A 19,224-nucleotide genomic window follows, 5' to 3' on the forward strand; every position below is an offset into this window, starting at 1 on the left:
GCTTGAGGCCTAGTCCTCACTACGATTGCCCCTGCTCTTGACCAATACGTCAGTGAATCGAACTTGTGGTATTCCACATTAACGATGCCCAAAAGGGTCTTGCGATCACTAGAAGAGTGACCACTAATAGACTGTAGGCCTCCTTCAACTCGGGCAGCAGCATAATGCGCAGCTCTTTCATTTTCTCCACCAGCGAGCAACTCGTTGATTGGGCAGACCTACGATACTTTAAGTTCTTAAGATTCAGCAGGATCTTGTGATCATTAAAATTACATTTAAATACTCAAAGACCAGTTTATTAGGTACACCTACATAACTGCTTGATAATTCAGCTAATCATGGTGGCAGCAATTCAAAGCATAAAAGCATGCAGGCATGATCAAGAGGTTTAATCATTGTTCAGACCAAGTATCAGAAGGGGAAGAAATGTGATCTAAGTGGCTTTGATCATGGAATGAATAGTGCCAGTTGCAGTGGCTTGAGTATCTCAGGAATTGTTGATCTCTTGGGATTTTCATGCACAATAGTATCTTGAGTTTCCAGAATGGTGCGAGAGATTTTAAAAAATCTCGTGAGTGGTAGTTCTCTGGTGAAAATGCCCTGTTAATGAGAGAAGTCAGAGGAGAATGACCAGACTAGCTCAAGCTGACAGGAAGGCAAAACCTTGAAGCAGATGAACTGTAGCAGCAGAAGACCACAAACATACCACTCAGTGGCCACATTATTAGGTACAAGAGGTAATTAATAAGGTGGCCACTCGATGTAAACAATATTACAAACAATGCAACCACTACCCTGCACCTCCTATCACCCAATCAAGTTTGCAACACTCTTCAGGTTCCAGATACCTTTATCTGATTATTTTCATCAAAAGCCTTGAACTATATTTACCACTCTGCCTTAACGTTATTTAGTTATCCTCTCAAAAACTCCATCAGATACATGAGATGATTTTACAAATCTATGTTGATTCTTAATTAATTTCTGCATTTCCAAATGAACATTAATGCTATTCCTGAGAATCTTCAACTTGGTAACAACTAATTTTCATTCTAGATTACTTAATGGTTGTAAATTTTAATCCTGAAATAAAATGAGTATACACAATCTATTCATATATTTTGCATGTCTGAAATGGCTTTACTGTCTCTGTATGTCTATCTCTCTTCACCATTCTTCCAAACTCTGCCATCATATCTTCAAAGATGTGTGGCCCATCTATATTACAGAGGAATATCAAGTAGAAGTTAACAGTAATCCCATGATAGCATCATCCTGTACATGGTAGAAAAAAACTTCAGTATTTCTGAAAAGCCTCTCTACAGGGTGCAATACCTGTAACTTCAGACTGAATTACAGTATATCATTGTCTTGCAGTCAGTTCATAAGTGATACCCTGGATGCCACAGTTGTACTAATTATGAGTATATGATACTTTAATAATGCAAGCCAATGACAGAGAAAAGATCATTCTGATCAACAGGCAGCTCTGTTAATACCATGTATTTGTACAGTCATATCACAAGTTTCCGTACCAACTACTTAAGCAGAATTTAATCAGGGAGATTTGGATAGTGTCTACGTTCTCTCTGATTGTTAATTCACTGTTTGCTCAATATTGAAAAACAGAACTTTCCTTCAAGGTGATGAATCTTGGTGAAAATAAATGGATATCTTCTATTCCATTTTGTGTGTATAATTTGTTTAACTTTTTCAGTTGAAAGTACTTCTAAATATCTTAGTATAATAAAATATTTGTTTACTTTCATAGGCCTTGTGTGGTTGTACAGTTAATATCCCTACAATTGATGGCAGAGTGATTCCCCTACCTTGCAATGATGTTATCAAGCCCGGGACTGTGAAGAGGCTGAGAGGAGAGGGTTTACCATTTCCTAAGACTCCAAATCAACGTGGTGACTATATAGTTGAGTTTCATATAAAATTTCCTGACAAAATGCCTCCAACAACAAAAGAAATCCTGAAGCAACATCTTCCCATCTCTTAGAGCTCAAATCAGAGCAATATTTGACATTGTGCCAGAAGTTTGAAGAAATCAACAAGGATCATACATTTTCTAATATAATGCAATATCTTTTAAAGAAAATTATAAGTTATAAAAAAAAGCTTTCAGTTCTTTAATATGCTAAGCCTCATGAGCATAATGATGGTAAGTGGAAAAAGAACTGTTGAATCTGTTGTAGTTTCAAAAAAAAACGTAATGCATACTGAAATCATTTCTTGTCAGTATTTTGAGGGTGTGGAGCAAAATTAGATTAACATATGTATGTACTTGAAACATTATGGTATGGAGATAGATTTCCAAAGCTGGATTTGATCAATGCAGAGCAATTAGTGAAGCAGCTAAAAGATCTGCATGGTAAACTAATATTGTAATTTGACAGATGAATTTGAAGTGTATTATTCTTCAACAAAAGAAATGTTAAATAATTGTAAACTAAAATAGTAGTATTAGTGCACAGATCAACACAGTGCCATAGAATGGTGCATTTTGTTTGAACTATGGGATAACTTGAGCAAGTTTACAAAAAAAATCACTACCAAGAAAATTTCAAGTTTTGTAAAGCTGTATAAAATATAGCATTATTGGTCGTAGTTTTATTTTTACAGAATTGCACAATTTAAGGGGATAAATTACAAATCACATGCATTTGGTCCAATTTTCTGGAAGCAATAGAACCAGTCTACATTTAATAGCTCTCATTTCAAGCAAGTTAGATTTTGAGAAGCCATATGTACTTCAAAACTTAATACAAAGGTTAAAACTGTTTTTAAATCTAGTTACTTTTGGTGATGATATACGAACCAAATGCAATATTTCAGAAAAACCAAGCATCATCTTGTAGAGTTATTTTTGAGCAACAAGGCGAGTAGCTTTGGAAGCTGTAGTACACTGCTTTTAAAACTGAAGCTAGAACTCCTACATTTGGGAAATTTATTAAAACTCTTGAGAAATATTTATCTTCAATGTTTATCACTTGTCAAATGTCTGACTTTGTATTTCCTAATTTTTTTGTGTGAATTCCTAAATATGCTGTTGTGTTTCTTTTCCCCCCAACTTTCTGCTAACAGTCACTGCAATTCTTTTACCTGAGATAATAAGACTTGTTTTAAGTTTATCTTGTTTTATGTAATTTTATGAATTATGCCACTTTTTATTCATCCAGTTTTTCCTTCATTACCATACAGATTTTGATATTGGGTTTTATATTTGCCTTTTCAATTGGACAGTAACCGTCATTTGAGAAACTTGTTTGCAATATTCAGACCATTATTCTCCATCTTAAGCAAACTGCTGGCTCCTGTCCAATGATCTTTAATCTGTTTAGAGATTTATTTTAGTTTCAGTCATTTATACTAGTGCCATGGCTTAAATTAGCACATTCAAGACCTGGTCAGTAGTTTCAAAGCCTTGCAGAGCAAGGAGATGATGTAAGCAAGGGAGGAATTTATTCTGGGCAATTTACAGTTAAAATGATTTTACACTTTGCTTAGTACCAGCATCTAAGAGGCTTTCTGTCCATGAATACAATAACCTTGTGATTTTGTAAACTCTTTTCTTTACGGGATGCCTACACTAGTTCATTATTTTATCAAAGCAAAATTATTTATGATTGCTTTGTTTACACCACCCCACAATCAAATTAAATTGCCAATTAGAGAAGGAAAAGTGCAATCAGTACTGACTAAAAGCTCAAAAATGTTACTACTTTGCGTGCATAAGACTGCATAACTGTGGCCTATGAATCACTGTTCATTACTGTGAAAATCTCATAAATTTGTGAATTTTAAAGAATAGTTCACGGTTCTTCATTACCAGTAAAAGATACTGTGCAGCTTTCGCCACTAGGTAATTTCTAAACCGGCCTTTTGCAAATCTAGTAAAATTGACAAGAAACAGAGTGCCCCTTTACACTGGTATTTTGTAACAAAACTTTGTATTGTCCTAATAGGAAAGGAATGAAAGTGTAACAGTGCTGCTTGAGGAAGAATGTTGAACCTTATTCTTGAATATTTTTTATTGATTTTAAATAGACTTTCAAAAGAGGAGCAATCCGCATTGTTCTTGTTTTTCAAACCTATAAAGTCACTGTTTAATACTTCATCTGTACTTCTAATTCTTAAAAATAAACTGCATTTTGACTGAAGTTTACTCTTCTGATTTTTCTTTTGGCAATTATTTTTGTACCAATAGTTTAATTCAAATTGCTTGCATTTTTAAATTTCATAATGGATTACGTTCATGGTTTCTGTGAAAGATGCAGGTTGATCAGTTTTTTTAAAAGAACAGCCTTTTTTTTAAAAAAAAAAGTTTACAAAGCAGAGGCCAAAGCTCACCTCTACAGTTTTCAACTAAATCATGTCATTTTGTGTAATATGCTCTCTCCCTTTTACCAAATATACAAGGGCAAATGATTGGGACTGATTGATTCAATCATAAAATAATGAGAATGCATTGGATTTGCTTATTATTCAACTTTGTTTTCCAAGTTTCCTTTATTTTCTACTTTCTGCATCTTCAGTCCTGATGCAGGCTCTCATCCTGAAATGTTGACTATCATTTTACTTCTTCAGATGCTGCTTGACCCACTCAGTTCACTTGTGCCTCCATTATTATATTTGTGCCCCAAGGTAATCATCCTTGAGATCAGAGACAGAATACGTACCATATATTGATGTTACTCAGTGAAAATATCGAGAAAATGGAAATCATTGTTCCTTAGAGCTTCACAGCAAGAATTGGGTCCAACCATAGTATGTCTTCTTGGAAAGTAATTGAAAATTCCTGAGATTAACCCATCTCAGATCAAGGAAATTTAGAATGAACTAATTATTTCTTAGCATATTTTGGATGAAGAAGCAATAATTCATATAACACTAGAAACATGGTTCTTTTAGTAGCAATCTGATTTAATTTCCTTAGAAGGTTCAAAATGCAGTCTTTTGGATATCCATCTTTGTTGGTTAAGAAGCAAATCAATCTGTGAATCAGTGACAGCCGGTTTCAATGAGAACAATCATCCATTTCTGTCTGGTCATTCTGAGTTATCCTGCACAGTTCTTACAATATTTAATTCAATCTGTTGTTACCGAAATTTGATTTCATAGAATGAATGTTGGTCTGCTACACATCAGCACATTCTGTCAAGTCAATCCACTGCCACTGGCAGGGGAGATGGCATGACCTTGTTCAGAATAGCCAACAAAGGGCAGTGAAGAATAAATGCATCCTCACCCTGTTCATCCTTGTTCAAATTCTGCAGTTTTGTTTTTGGGCACTGTAGCAGTATCAGAATCAGGCTTAACATCACCAGCATATGTTGTGAAATCTGTTAACTTAGACGGCAGCAGTACAATGAAATACATGATAAATATAGAGAAAAAACTGAATTACAGTAAGTATCTATTAATTAGTTAAGCTAAAATAACTGGTGCTGTTACTGAATCACTGAGTGTTTGCTTTCAGGATTCGGTACCTCCTTCCCGAAGTAACAACGAAAAGAGGGTATGTCCTACGTGGTGGGGGTCCTTAATGACGGGTGCTGCCTTCCAAAGGCACCGCTCCTTGAAGATGTCTTGGATACTACAGAGGCCAGTACCCATGATGGAGCTGACTAATCTTACAATTTTCTGCAACTTACTTCGATCTTGTGCAGCAGCCCCCCACCCTCAATACCAGACAGTGGCGCAGACCGTCAGAACGTTCTCCACGGTACATTTGTAGAAGTTTTTGAGTGTTTTAGTTGATCAACCAAATCTCCCCTAACTCCTAATGAAATGTGGCCACTGTCTTGCCTTCCTTATAGCTGCATCAATATGTTGTGTCCTGGTTAGGTCCTCAGAGAGACTGAAGATTATGAAGACGCACAATCCTCTTTATTGTCATTTAGTAATGCATGCATTAAGAAATGATACAATATTGACACCCAGGAACTTGAAATTGCTCACTCTCTCCACTTCTGATCCCTCGGTGAGGATTGATTTGTGTTCCCTTTTCTTACCCTTTTGAAGTCCACAATCAACTCTTTGATCTTGCTGATGTTGAGTGCGAGGTTTTGTTGCAACACTACTCAACTAATGGGTATATCACGCTCCTGTATGCTCTTTTGTTACCATCTGAAGTTTTGCAAACATGGTTGTATCATCAGCTAATTTATAGATGGCATTTGAGCTATGCCGAGCCGCTCACTCCTAGGTGTAGAGAGAGTAGAGCAGTGGGCTAAGCACACATCCCTGTGATGTGCCAGTGTTGATTGTCAACAAGGTAGAGATGTTATTTCCAATCTGCACAAATTGTAGTCCACCAGTTAGGAAGTCGAGGATCCAGTTGCAGAGGGAGATACAGAGACCTAGGTTCTGTAGCTTTTCGAGCAGGACTGTGCTAAATGCTGAGCTGTGATCGATATACTTCATCCTGCATTATCCAGTTGATCCAAGTTTGCGTGGAGAGCCATTGAGATTGCATCTGCTGTAGATCTATTGTGGTGATACGCAAATTACAGTACAACTACGATGAAAGTTACTAATGACATCATAGCTATGACAAATGTGGTCTGTCTGGTTTCCCTTGTCTGTAGTTTTTGGAATAATTGAGCATGCATTCTACAACTTCTGCATGCAGACTGGGACTGCATTTGGCCTAGTTCCTTCTTTACTGAATGTAATTAGAGAATCACCAGCTTTGGTTTCTCTTCTTACACTTCCATGATAACTTGTAATGACCTACCTCCCAGCCCCGCAAGAATCTGTCTTGGTCCCTTCCTATTTCTTGTTTGTGTACATCTCATCAGCAATACCATACAGAGACTTTCAGTTATATCTTACCCTTGTGTCCAAATATAGATTATCCGATGTCCAGGTGGATGAGCAGAAATGTCCTCTAACTAGATATAATGCGAAAACTAGATTGTCTACTCTGTTCCCTGCCTACCTACACCATCTTATCCATGGTATCTATCGGAAACTGATCTCAGTTGTTTGCTTCTGTTTGCACCTGAGTTGTGCTTCTGACCCGTTAAAGCTGCTTATTTCCACCTTTTGGTATAAATATTAACTGATCTCAGTTGTTTGCTCCTGAGTTGTGCTTCTGACCCATTAAAGTTGCTTATTTCCACCTTTTGGTACAATACTGATTTCTGCCCCAAATTAGGCTGTTTACTGCTGAAACCTTTATTACTTGACTTTTTCAAGTCAAAAGTTTCTGCTGCCATTATCCTAACTCGCACAGTGCAGATTACCATCTGACTAAAGATTTTTACAGTTCTTCACATGGTTCAGTGTCAATTTTTGTTTCTGTGGAACACCTTGCAATATCTTGCTAAGTGTAAGTTTCTATACATATACCAATTGTTTTTGTAATTTGCTATCAATTTCTGACGCAGAATTGCCTTGGGAGGTAGGAAGCAGAGGATGGTGGTTAAACATTGTTTATCAGAACAGAGGCCAGTGTCACTGTCCAGACCCTTGTTATTTGTCATTTTTATAAATGTTTTGGATGCAAATACTCTAAGGCTTGATCAGTAAGTTTGCAGATCATATGAAATTAGGAGGTGGTGTTGATAGTGAAGGTTATCATAGATTACAGGGGCATTTTGACCAAAGTTCAAAGTAAATTTATTATCAAAGTACATGTATGCCATCAATTACTATCACGAGATTCATTTTCTTGCAGGCATTCACAGTATAACAAAGACGTACAATAGAATCAATGCGAAACTACACAAAAACAAAAATGACAAGCAAACGTGCAAATACAAAAAGAAAGAAATGGTAATAATAAATAATACTGAGAACATGAGTTGTAGAGTCTTTGAAAATGAGTTGATAAGGTTTTGTTCAATGATCAGTGTTGTGATGAGTGAAGATGTCCATGCTGGTTCAGGAGCCTGAATAACTGAACCTGGTGGTGTGGGGCCTTAGGTTCCAGTACCTCCTTCCTATTAGTTGCAGCGAGAAGAGAGCATTGCTGCTTTCTTATGGCAGCACTCTTTGTGGGTTTTTTCTGTGCTGAACTGGGTTGTATTCACCATGTTTTGTAGGGTTTCTATTCTTGAGCATTGGTGATTCCACACCAGGCCATGATGCAACCAGTTAAGGTACCTTCCAATGTGAATCCATAGAAATTTGTCAAACCTTTAGGTGACATCAGTTTGATCAGTTAAGGAAGAAGGCTGAAGAGTAGCAAATAGATTTCAATAGGGAAAAGTATGAGGTGATGCGTTTTGGAAAATCAAACTAGCATAGGACTTGCACTTTGAATGGTTGGATACCGGGGAGTCTATTGAAGCAGTGGGACTTGGGGATACAAGTGCATAATCATCGTCACAGTTAGACAAACTGGTGGTAAAGGAACTGGCCTTCATCAGTCAGGGCACTGAGTATAGGAGCTAGGTCATCATGTTGAAGTTGTATAAATCATTTGTGAGGCCGCATTTGGAGTATTGTGTACAGCTTTGGTCACCCTGTTATAGGAAAGATGTGGTTTAACTGGAAAGAATGCAAAAATGTTTGAGGATGTTGCCGGGACTAAGGGACAGAATTAGAGGGAGAGGTTAGCTAAGCCAAGTTAAGTCTTTATTCCTTGGAATATATGAGAATGAGGGCCAAAGGTAGTTGGTAGACTATAGACTAATTTGTTTTTTCAGTTCTGATGAAGATCTTGGGCGTGAAAAAAAAAATTGCCACTGGGTGATATTTGCATGCTGGTTGATTTTTTTCATTTTTCTCTTCAAATTTTTTCACTCACAATATCTGGAGAGAAAACTTTGCCATTTAATCTTGTTGTCTATCAATGATGAACAGGCATATCTATGTCCAGTAATTACATTCTGGGGTACTCTGTAGGGATGTTGAAGTGGCAGAAACTCTATAGTAAATAAGCATGCTTTCTCATTTTGTAATTTTTCAATTTTCTATAAAAATATTTCCCTTCATTTGTTAGATAATATATTCTTTTCTACTTTTATATACAACACCCTACTTCACACAAAATAAATGCTAGAAGTTGAACTCCCAAGTTATCCACATAGTCATAGAGAAGTACAGCAAAGAAACAAGCCCTTCGACCCATCTAGTCCATACCGAAACTATTTAAACTGCCTACTCCCATTGATGTTCACAGGCCCTACTATCCACGTACCTATCCAAACATGGTTGAAAGTGAGCTGGCATGCGCCACTCATGCTGGCAGCTGGTTTCACATTCTCACAGACCTATGAATCAGAATCAGGTTTATTATCACCAGCACGTGGCATGAGATTTGTTAACTCAGCGGTTCACTGCAATACATAATCTAGCAGAGAAAAATAAATAAATAAGTAAATCAATTATGGTATATGTATATTGAATAGATTTTTTAAAACATACAAAAACAGAAATTCAGTATATTTTTTTTTAAAGTGAGGTAGTGTCCAAAGATTCAATATCCATTTAGGAATTGGATGAGTGAAGAAGTTTCCTTTAAACTTTTCACCTTTCACCTTTAACCCATGACCTCTGGTTGTAGGCCCACCCAACCTCAGTGGAAAAAGTCTGGTGCATTTACCCTATCAATACCCTTCATAATTTTATACACCTCTTTTTATATACATAATTTACATACACGTACATACAATTCTCCAAATTTATTATGTGTTGTTTCATCAAGTTTGTAAAGACAGAATTTCCCCCATTGCTGTTGAAGATAGAAGGAAAAGAAAATTGAAGGCATTTATGTTAAGCTATAACATCCCAAAATATAGTTGTGATGGTATGCAAGAAATTTGATGCATTTTAAATTGTAATTTAGTGTTGTCCTAAACCTGATGAAACATTCTAAAGCACTTCAGATAAAATCAATGGGCATCAAACAATGACTGAAGAATTGGGAGAACTGTGTGATAATCTCCTTGGAGTATACTTAAAGGTTTATAACTATAGGTTCTCCTCTTGAGATGAAGTTGAACAATTAGGATGGAAGAAATTTCTTCATTCAGAAAACAGATTATTTGTTCTATCACAGATCATTATTCTATCACAGCAGACTGAGGATGTGTAATCAATGAGTATATTGAAAGCTCACACTTATAAATTTGGGGTATCATAACCGGGTTTCTGGTTGGAAAGTAGAGTTAAAGCAGTTCAGTTATGATCCTGTCAGATGCCAGGGTCACGTAGCCTATCAATCTGCTCCATCATTCTAGAGTTCTAGTGATCTTTATTTTTCATAATCATAATTTCTCAAGTATTGTTGAACATTTGGGTCCAGTTTCATAAAATTTCTGTGTGCTATCATGTGCAGCTGGTATCATTACCACCACAAAGGGTTCCAGAGCAGAACAGCCCCTTCCAGCCCAGCACCCCATCCATTGTAAATTTACTTGTATATATCTTTATTTTCACTTCATTTACTCCTAGCAGCCTAATATACTGCCCTTTTCAACATTCAAAGTAATATTATCGAAGTACTTACACTGCCTATAAAAAGTATTCACTCTTGGAAGTTTTCATGTTTTATAACATTGATTAAGAGTGATTTGATTTGCCTTTTTTGACAATGGAATGATCAACAGAAAAAGACTTTTGTGTCAAAGTGAAAACAGATCTCTACAAAGTGATCTATATTAACTACAAATATAAAACTCAAAATAATTGATTGCATAAGCATTCACCCTCTTTCTCCCCCCCCCCGAAAATGACACACCAAATCATCACTAGTGCAGCTTTAGAAGTCCATAATTACTTAAATGGAGACCTGTGTGCAGTCAAGGTGTTTCAATTGATCGTACTAAAGATATGGATGGCATCCATTAGTCTCGTGAGACCATGGATCTGCACCTGGAAAGTCTTGCTTCAGTCTTTCCAGGACGCAGGCCTGGGTAAGGTTGTATGGAAGACCAGCAGTTGCTCAAGTAGCAAGTCTCCCCTCTCCACGCCACTAATGTTACCCAAGGGAAGGGCAAGGGCCGATACAGCTTGGCACCAGTGACATCGCAGCAGTTGCCAGAGCAAGGTTGAAAGCAACGTCAGACTGCCTTAGGGATTCCAGCTCCGGATTTGTCCTCAGGGTTTACTCCCGAAGCCTTTCCTATAAGTGGTTATGGCCGCAAGGCAGCGGAGGTTTGAAATCAGAGTTTTCCCTCTCTTAGATGGACTGCCTTCCCAGGCTGACAAGCTCCATCTACCCGAAGCACTGGTTTTAAGGTGCCAGGACCCACCTTCGCCCCTTCTCCTGTCAGTAGAAACAGTTCCGCCGGGCTTAGAGGCTAAGCCACATGAGAAGGCCAGGAGTTGGACTTGGTAGTCAGAGGCTATTTGAGGCGCATGCCGTGAGGAGCACTTTTAGGTAGTGGGAGCTTGTCCCCACTACCACTCCTCAGCTTGACAACCTTGGAACCAAAGTATTAAAAATATACCTGTATCTGGAAGGTCCAACTGCTGCTGAGTCAGTAAGTATCCTGGCAAAAACTATACCATGATTACAAAAGAACACTCCAAGCAATTCCACGTAATGGTTATTGAAAAGTAATGTCAGGAGATGGATAGAAGAAAATTTCCAAGTCACTAAATATCCCTTGGAGTACTGTTAAGTCAATCGTCAAGAAATGGAAAGAAGATGACACAGCTGTGAGCAGGCCATCCTCAAAAACTGAGTATGCAAGAAGGGAAATAGTGCGGGAGGCCACCAAGAGACATATGGCAATTCTGGAGGGGTTACCTGCTTCAGTGGCAGAGATGGGAGACTGTACATACAACTGTTGCCCAGGTGCTTCACCAGTTACAGCTTTATGGGAGAGTGGCAAAGAGAAAGCTGCTGTTGGGGGGAAAAAAACTCTCATGAAATCTCAGCTAGAATTTGCCTGAAGGCATGTGGGAGACTCTGAAGTCAGCTGGAGACGGTTGTATGGTCTGATGAAACCAAAATTGAGCATTCTGGCCATCAGACTAAACACTCTGTTTAGTGTAACCCAAACACTGCACTTCATCAAAAACACACCATTCCTACTGTGAAGCATGGTAGTGGCTGCATCATGCTGTGGGGAAGGCTTCTGAAGGTAGATGGTAAAATTAATGCAGTAAAATATAGGGATATCCTGGAGGAAAACTTGATACAGTCTGCAAGGGAACTGCAACTTGGGAGAAGAATTGTGTTCAGCAAGTCAATGACCCCAAGCATAAAGCCAAAGCTACACAGAAATGGCTTAAAAACAACAAAGCCAAGTCAGAGTCCAGAGCTCAATCCAATTAAGAATTTGAGGCTCAACTAGAAAAGGGCGTTCCCTCACGATTCCCATGCAATCTGACAGAGCTTGAGCAGTTTTGTAAAGAAGAATGGGAAAAAATTGAGGTGTCCAGCTGTGCAAAACTGGTAGAGATCCATCCACACAGATTCAAGGCTGTAATTGCTGCCAAAAGTGCATCTACTAAATATTGACTTGAAGGGGGTGAATACTTGTGCAATCAATTATTTTGTGTTTTATATTTGTAATTGATTGACATCACTTTGGAGGGGTCTGTTTTTGCTTTGACACAAAAGTGTCAAAAAAAAGCCAAATTAAATCCACTGTGATTCAATGTTGTAAAGCAATAAAATATGAAAATTTTCTGGGGGGGTGGGGAGAGTGAATACTATTTATAGGCTCTGTATATACCTCCATTTACAACTCTTAAGATTTGCTTTCTTGCAGGCATTTACAGTAAATACAAGAAACACAATAAATAAAAGAAACACAAATTTCAGCATGTACCTCTCCCAGAACTTCTAAAGAAACATATTGAATGCTACCTGCTGTAAACGCTTCTATGATGGTTCCAAGATAATACTGAGATAATGCTCAGCTAGAGGAGATACCTTGCCAACAGTCTTAGTTAATCAATATATTCTTTTTTTTTTGTAGAGAGCGAGGATATCCACTGACCACATTGTTCCCTCCGGCTCTCTGTAAAGAGCAGGGCTTTCAATCAGATGGATGAGGAAGCAGGAGGATTTATACAAGATTTTATTTATTCATTTACACTGAATTGTCCAGTATCCAGAGTACCTAGTCACAATGAACAGATGTAAAAACAAAAAGCGAAAAAAAAACCTGGAGGAACTCAGCAAATCGGGCAGCATGTGTGGGGGGTAGGGGTGGAGCTGAAGGAATTATCTTGCCTTAAGCACTGTGTCAAGATTCAACCTGAAATGTTGATAAGTCCACCCATGATGGTATTGGGTTTGATATCCACGAAGTTCTGAACTCAAACGAATATCTGAAGCCCTATCCAATATAGATTCTAAAGCTACAAGTACCTTCACTAAAGGAAGGTTACACTGTAACCACTTACTCTTCAAAGCAATATCACTTCCTTGTTTATACTCCACAGCAACTTTAGCTGCCAATACCCACTTTTTGAGTGATGGATCTCCCTGCCCCCCCAACAAGAAAGAGATACTTCCAGTTAACAAAGTAGTTCAAATGCAGTTTATTTATTTTTAGTGATGCACATTTAAATTTAGATACAATTCTTAAAGCACATTTAAAACTCAGAGGATTTCTATCTTTTAAAAGATCTACAAATTTTAAATGATTTCCAAAACACAGGTACAATTTCTATCAGCGCAGGAGCTACTTGCTTTACACCTGTGACTGTACAGTCTAAGTACAGCTCCAACACCACACACAAATTTGCTGGCGATACCACTGTTGTGGCTATATCAAAGGTGGTGATGAATCAGCATACAGGAGGAAAATTGAAAACATGGCCGAGTGGTGTAATAACAACAACCTCTCACTCAATGTCAATAAGACCAAGGAACTGATTGTAGACTTCAGGAGAGGCAAGCCAGAGGTCCATGAGGCAGTACTCATTGGAGGATCAGAGGTGAAGAGGTCAACAACTTTAAATTCCTGGGTGTCACTGTCTGAGAAGACCTTACTGGGCCCAGCACATAAATATAATTGTGAAGAAAGCACAAAAGCGCCTCGACTTCCTCAGGAGTCTGTGAAGAATTGTATGTTATCAAAAACATTGGTAAATTTCTATAGATGCATGGTGGAAAGTGTACTGACTGGCTGCATTACTGCCTGCTATGGGAATACCAATGTCTTTGAGCAGAAAATCCTACAAAAGGTAGTGGATTTGGCCCACTACATCACAGGTAAAACCCTCCCAACCATTGAGCACATCTACATGAAACGTTTCCATAGAAAAGCAGCATCCATCATCAAAGATCCTCACCACCCAGGCCATGCTCTTTTCTTGCTGTTGCCATCAGGTAGAAGGTACAGGTGCCTCAGGACTCACAACAGCGGGTTCAAAAACAGTTACTACCCTCTTCCATCAGGTTCTTGAGAAAAAGGGGATAGCTACACTCATTGAAGTGTTCTTTTACCTTGTTATTTCATGCTCATTATTTATTGCTATTTATATCTGCATTTTCACAGCTGTTTACAGTTTACAGATCCTGTTTACAGTTATTGGTCTATAGATCTGCTAAGTATGCCCACAGAAAATTGGATTGGAGAGCATGCCTTATGAGAACAGGTTGAGTGAACTTGGCCTTTTCTCCTTGGAGCAATGAAGGATGAGAGGTGACCTGTTAAAGGTGTATAAGATGATGAGAGGTATTGATCATGTGGATAGTCAGAGGCTTTTTCCCAGGGCTGAAATGGTTGCCACAAGAGGACACAGGTTTAAGGTTCTGGGGAGTAGGTACAGAGGTGATGTCAGGGGTAAGTTTTTTACTCAGAGAGTGATGAGTGCGTGGAATGGGCTGCCGGCAACAGTGGTGGAGGTGGATACGATAGGGTCTTTTAAGAGACTTTTGGATGGAGCTTAGAAAAATAGAGGGCTATGGGTAACCCTAGTAATTTCTAAGGTAGGGACATGTTCGGCACAACTTTGTGGGCCGACGGGCCTGTATTGTGCTGTAGGTTTTCTGTGTTTCTGGAAAAAGAATCTCAGGGCTGTTTGTGGTGACATGTATGTACTCTGATAATCAATTTTACTTTGAACTTTTGAACTTTGAAGCTAAAAAGACATACCAACAAGTCGTCTGTCATAGAAATCGAAGGCAGAGGAATGGATTCTACTCACCCTGTCTTTCTGTCATTCTTGTCATCCCTTGGCCATTCCTAACAAGCCTGACTGCTCTCTTAAGTTTATACTGACGTTTGACACTTGGGAGACTTCACACAGGTAGTCTAAAAGCTCGTGGTAACAAAGATCCCAAACACTCACAATTAATTCTGTGAAGGCTGTGTTTATGAGTACAAGAATCTCTCAATTATTGATAGATATAGCAATTTGATGTGCTAAGTGATGGTATCAATCTGGTCTACAAGCTTCCTTGAACTAAATAACTTAATCAGTGTTGTCTGGATTGATACAGGCCAATTAATATAACCCCATCATCTTTCACTGCATGTCTTGGGCTACCAGCCCCGTGATGTGGACCTGGAGTCTGAGCTCTATAGACAATATTATTTGTTTGCAGCACTGTCCTTTTAACTTCAGCCTGATTACTGCCTGTGATGATATTAAGAACGGTTGCTTATGACAAGAGCTGAACAAATATTATTGGTCGGGGGTTTAACTTACTCAAAAACAACTCTTTGATCTCTAAAACTGACAGCTGCTGTGTAAAAAAACTGAACTTGGCAAGAGGCCCCCCAGCCCCATACAGTGAATATACATCACACTTCCCCCTCCCCCCACCCTCCGAGATACAGCTTGACCCTGAGATCCTCCAGCAGATGGTTTGTTGCTCCAGATTATAGAATCAGCAGTCTCTTGTTGCTCTGTAAAAGAGAATTACAGAGGGTTTGAAGATGGCAGTTTAGTAAAAAAAAATCAAATTGTTCTGATAGCATAATGCTAACATATTTCTTTCAGTGCTCACAAGTACAGCAGAGGCAGCTCAAAACTGGGCAGCAATCATGACACTGGGAGAACTTTAAACACAACTGGGAAGGTTGCATAAGGCAAAGCACTTAGTTAGAGGTCATATTGCATCTATTCAGAGCCCAGTATGTGTCTCTTTCTAACTTCATCGCTGCAACATCATGGTAAGCTTGTAAACCTCCTAGTTGTAGGCCTTTTTCAGTTACATCTCATTTAGGTAAATTTATGGAACGTATGGTAATAGAACATTTGAATTATATTGAGAGGTGATACAGTGTTTTATCAGAGTGGATTTCAGAAGGGTAGAATAACATTGGATTAAGTTCTATGTCTGGAAGACATAGAACTTTTAACTCTGATTTTGGGCATCGAGGGAGAGAGGAAGAGGAGAGCCATCCACAGTACTACCGATGCGGCAGAGAGGGCCTCAAGATGGCTGTGGCTCAAAAGAGGGGAGCCATGGAGTCATAAGTAGCTAGTCATCTGGACACAAGCTGGGGTCTGATCAGCCGCAGCTGGGTCACCTGGAGGAGGTTGTATGATGTTGAAAGACCCGAAACACCCGATGATTCCAGGAACATCACTGAAGATGAGTCCAGAAGCATCAATAGATGTATGTACACAGCAATGTCTGGAAAATGATACTAGAAAAGCACAGGTAAATAAAGAACTTGTACAGCAGTTTTCTTTGATATTGAAGATGCGTATGATATTTTATGAATATTAGCATTCAGTAGCTAAAACTCAAGTTATGTGTTTTACAAAGAGGGTTAAGAGACCTGTACTTGATTCGAAATTATATGGTCAAATTCTTGAAGAAGTGTCGGTGGTAAGATTTTTAGGCATGTGGATGGGTATGAATAAATAAAGGCATCCGTTAGTCTCGCGAGACCATGGATCTGCGCCTGGAAAGTCTTCACTCTCCAGGGCGTAGGCCTGGGCAAGGTTGTATGGAAGACAAGCAGTTGCCCATGCTGCAAGTCTCCCCTCTCCACGACACCAATATTGTCCAAGGGAAGGACATTAGGACCCATACAGCTTGACACCGGTGTCATTGCAAAGCAATGTGTGATTAGCCTTGCTGAAGGACACACCACGTTCCCTGGGCTGGGGCTCGAACTCACGACCTTCAGGTCGCTAGTCCAGTGCCTTAACCACTCGGCCATATGCTCACTGTGGATGGATAAGAAGCACCATATCAGTAAAATAATTGATAAATCAGGTGTCAGTGGGGGTATACTTTGGGTGCTACACAAAAATCTTACACCATTTTATTTTTGTTTAGTTAGATCTGTTTTTGATTATAGCTGTGTGGCTTATGGTTCAGCTTGATTTTCGAATTTAAAATGTTTGGATGTGATACAGGCACAGGCTTTAAGAGAGTGTTGTGCAATAAGGTCCCTTTTTCAGCTTTACTGGTCAAAATTTGCAGAGGTTGAAGTTGACGTTAACGTACTGGATTAATTTGACAGGGTAAAGAAATGATCATCCTGTTAAAGGTGTATTGGAGGACTGTTGGGAGCGTTACAAGAAGAGTGTTTTTAGTTTAGGGTGGCTGGGTTCTTATGCTAGAATATGGGTTTGTTGGATTATGCAATATATCCTACTGTAGCTTTCTTGGTAACCCCAGCTTGTTTTTTCCAATGATGTTGACTTTAGATTACACGATTTAATAAAATCTAAGGATTCTGTTATACCTGAGTATCTGTTGGTTCATCGTCATATTAAGGAAAATTATTATGATATGTTAACCATTTTTACAGATGAATCAAAAGATAATTTAACTGGGAATGTTGATGTGGCTGTTTTGTGCCTGAATTACAGGTAATAATAAAGAAATGACTTACTAACCATTTATTAGAATATACAACAGAAGTGGTTGCCATCGTTTTAGGCTTACATGGGTGGAGGAAATGTGTCCATGTAAAGTTGAAATTTGTTCAGATTCCTTTTCAATGTTGAAGAATCTTAAAACAGGTCAGATTTCCCATCGAAAGCATATCAAACATTATTTCATATACAAAGTATTGGTTTACATGTTTTTCTTCTTATGGGTCCCTGCACATAGAGATGTTGAGGGGAATTAGCCAGTTGATTGTCTAGCTAAAATGCTGTTAAAAGTTCAGCTATGGATATAGACCTTCCACTTAGCAAATCAGAAGCTAAGAGGTTGATAGGGTTAAGAATTAGGGGGTTATGGCAAAACTTGTGGCATAAAGGGCATGAGGGGAGACCCCTTTACAGAGTACATATAACTATTGGGTTTACGGGAGAAGGGGGTAAAACAAGAAGGGAAGGAATTGTTTGGACACAAAAGAGAATTGGGCATACTCGGCCTAATTATTCCTTGTTAGAAAGTATCGTTCTAGATGGTGTAGGTTTTGTCATCATTATGAAACAGTTGAACATGTACTATTATAGTACGAAGTGTATAGCATTCAAAGAAACCAAATGCAGGCATCATTACAATCTTAGGAGGGATTCATTTAAAAATTTGTTAAGATATGGGAGTGACTTTAATTCACGGTTTTGTCTTTCATTATTTACAATCAATGAGGCTTTTTGAGGTAATTTAGCATTCATTTGAAAAGAGAAGTAGCAAGGGTTTTTTTTTCCAATTCTGTAAACCACATTCCCACCTAGCTGGTGGTGATAATGCACCTTTATGTTGGACTGCCAACCGGCATTAAAATTCAGAAGAAGAAGAGGAAGAAGAAGCCCAGTCAGTCACCTGTAAGAAGTGCATCCAGTTTCTAACACTCCATGTCAAGGAGCTGGAGCTGGAACTGGATGAACTCCATAGCTGAGGAGATGACAGACAGGACCTATAGAGAGGCAGTTAGACCCAAGGTGCACGACAGAGGGAACTGGGTGACAGTCAAGAGGGTGAAAGGGATTAAACAGCCACTGCAGAGTATCCCTGTGGCCATCCCCTCATCAACAGGTATACCACTTTGGATACTGTTGGTGAGAATGACCCAGCACAGGGAAGTCATAGTGGTCAGGTCTCTGGCACTGAGTGACTCAAGAGGAAGTGGAGAGAAGATGCAAGCTGTGGTGATAGTGGATATATTAGTTAGGGGAACAGAAAGGAGTTCCTGTGGACAAGAATATGATTTGCAGATAGTATGTTGCCCCCCGGCTGCCAGACATCTCGGATCGACTTCCCAGAGTGAGTTCAGGGATTTAGATGCTAAGCTGAAGGACAGGACATCCAGAGTTCTGATTTCAGGATTGCTACTTATGCCACGTGCCAGTGGAGCCAGAAATAGGAAGCTCATGCAGTTTAACACGTGGCTAAAGAGTTGGTGTAGGGGGGAGGGCTTCAGATTTTTGCATCAT

General features: G+C 38.9%; 1 protein-coding gene across 1 annotated transcript in view; it reads left to right on the forward strand.

Moving 5' to 3' along the window:
• Positions 1-4,156, forward strand: part of dnajb5 (DnaJ heat shock protein family (Hsp40) member B5) — a 54,088-nt gene extending 49,932 nt beyond the window's left edge. The window contains exon 4 of the mRNA XM_063042875.1: positions 1,772-4,156. Coding sequence (XP_062898945.1) covers positions 1,772-2,005 — 234 coding nt within the window. The 3' untranslated portion in view covers positions 2,006-4,156. The remainder of the gene's footprint in view (positions 1-1,771) is intronic.
• The last annotated feature ends 15,068 nt before the right edge of the window (positions 4,157-19,224 follow it).

The sequence above is a fragment of the Mobula hypostoma genome, chromosome 3 (assembly GCF_963921235.1).
Source record: "Mobula hypostoma chromosome 3, sMobHyp1.1, whole genome shotgun sequence".
Taxonomy (NCBI): Eukaryota; Metazoa; Chordata; class Chondrichthyes; order Myliobatiformes; family Myliobatidae; genus Mobula; species Mobula hypostoma.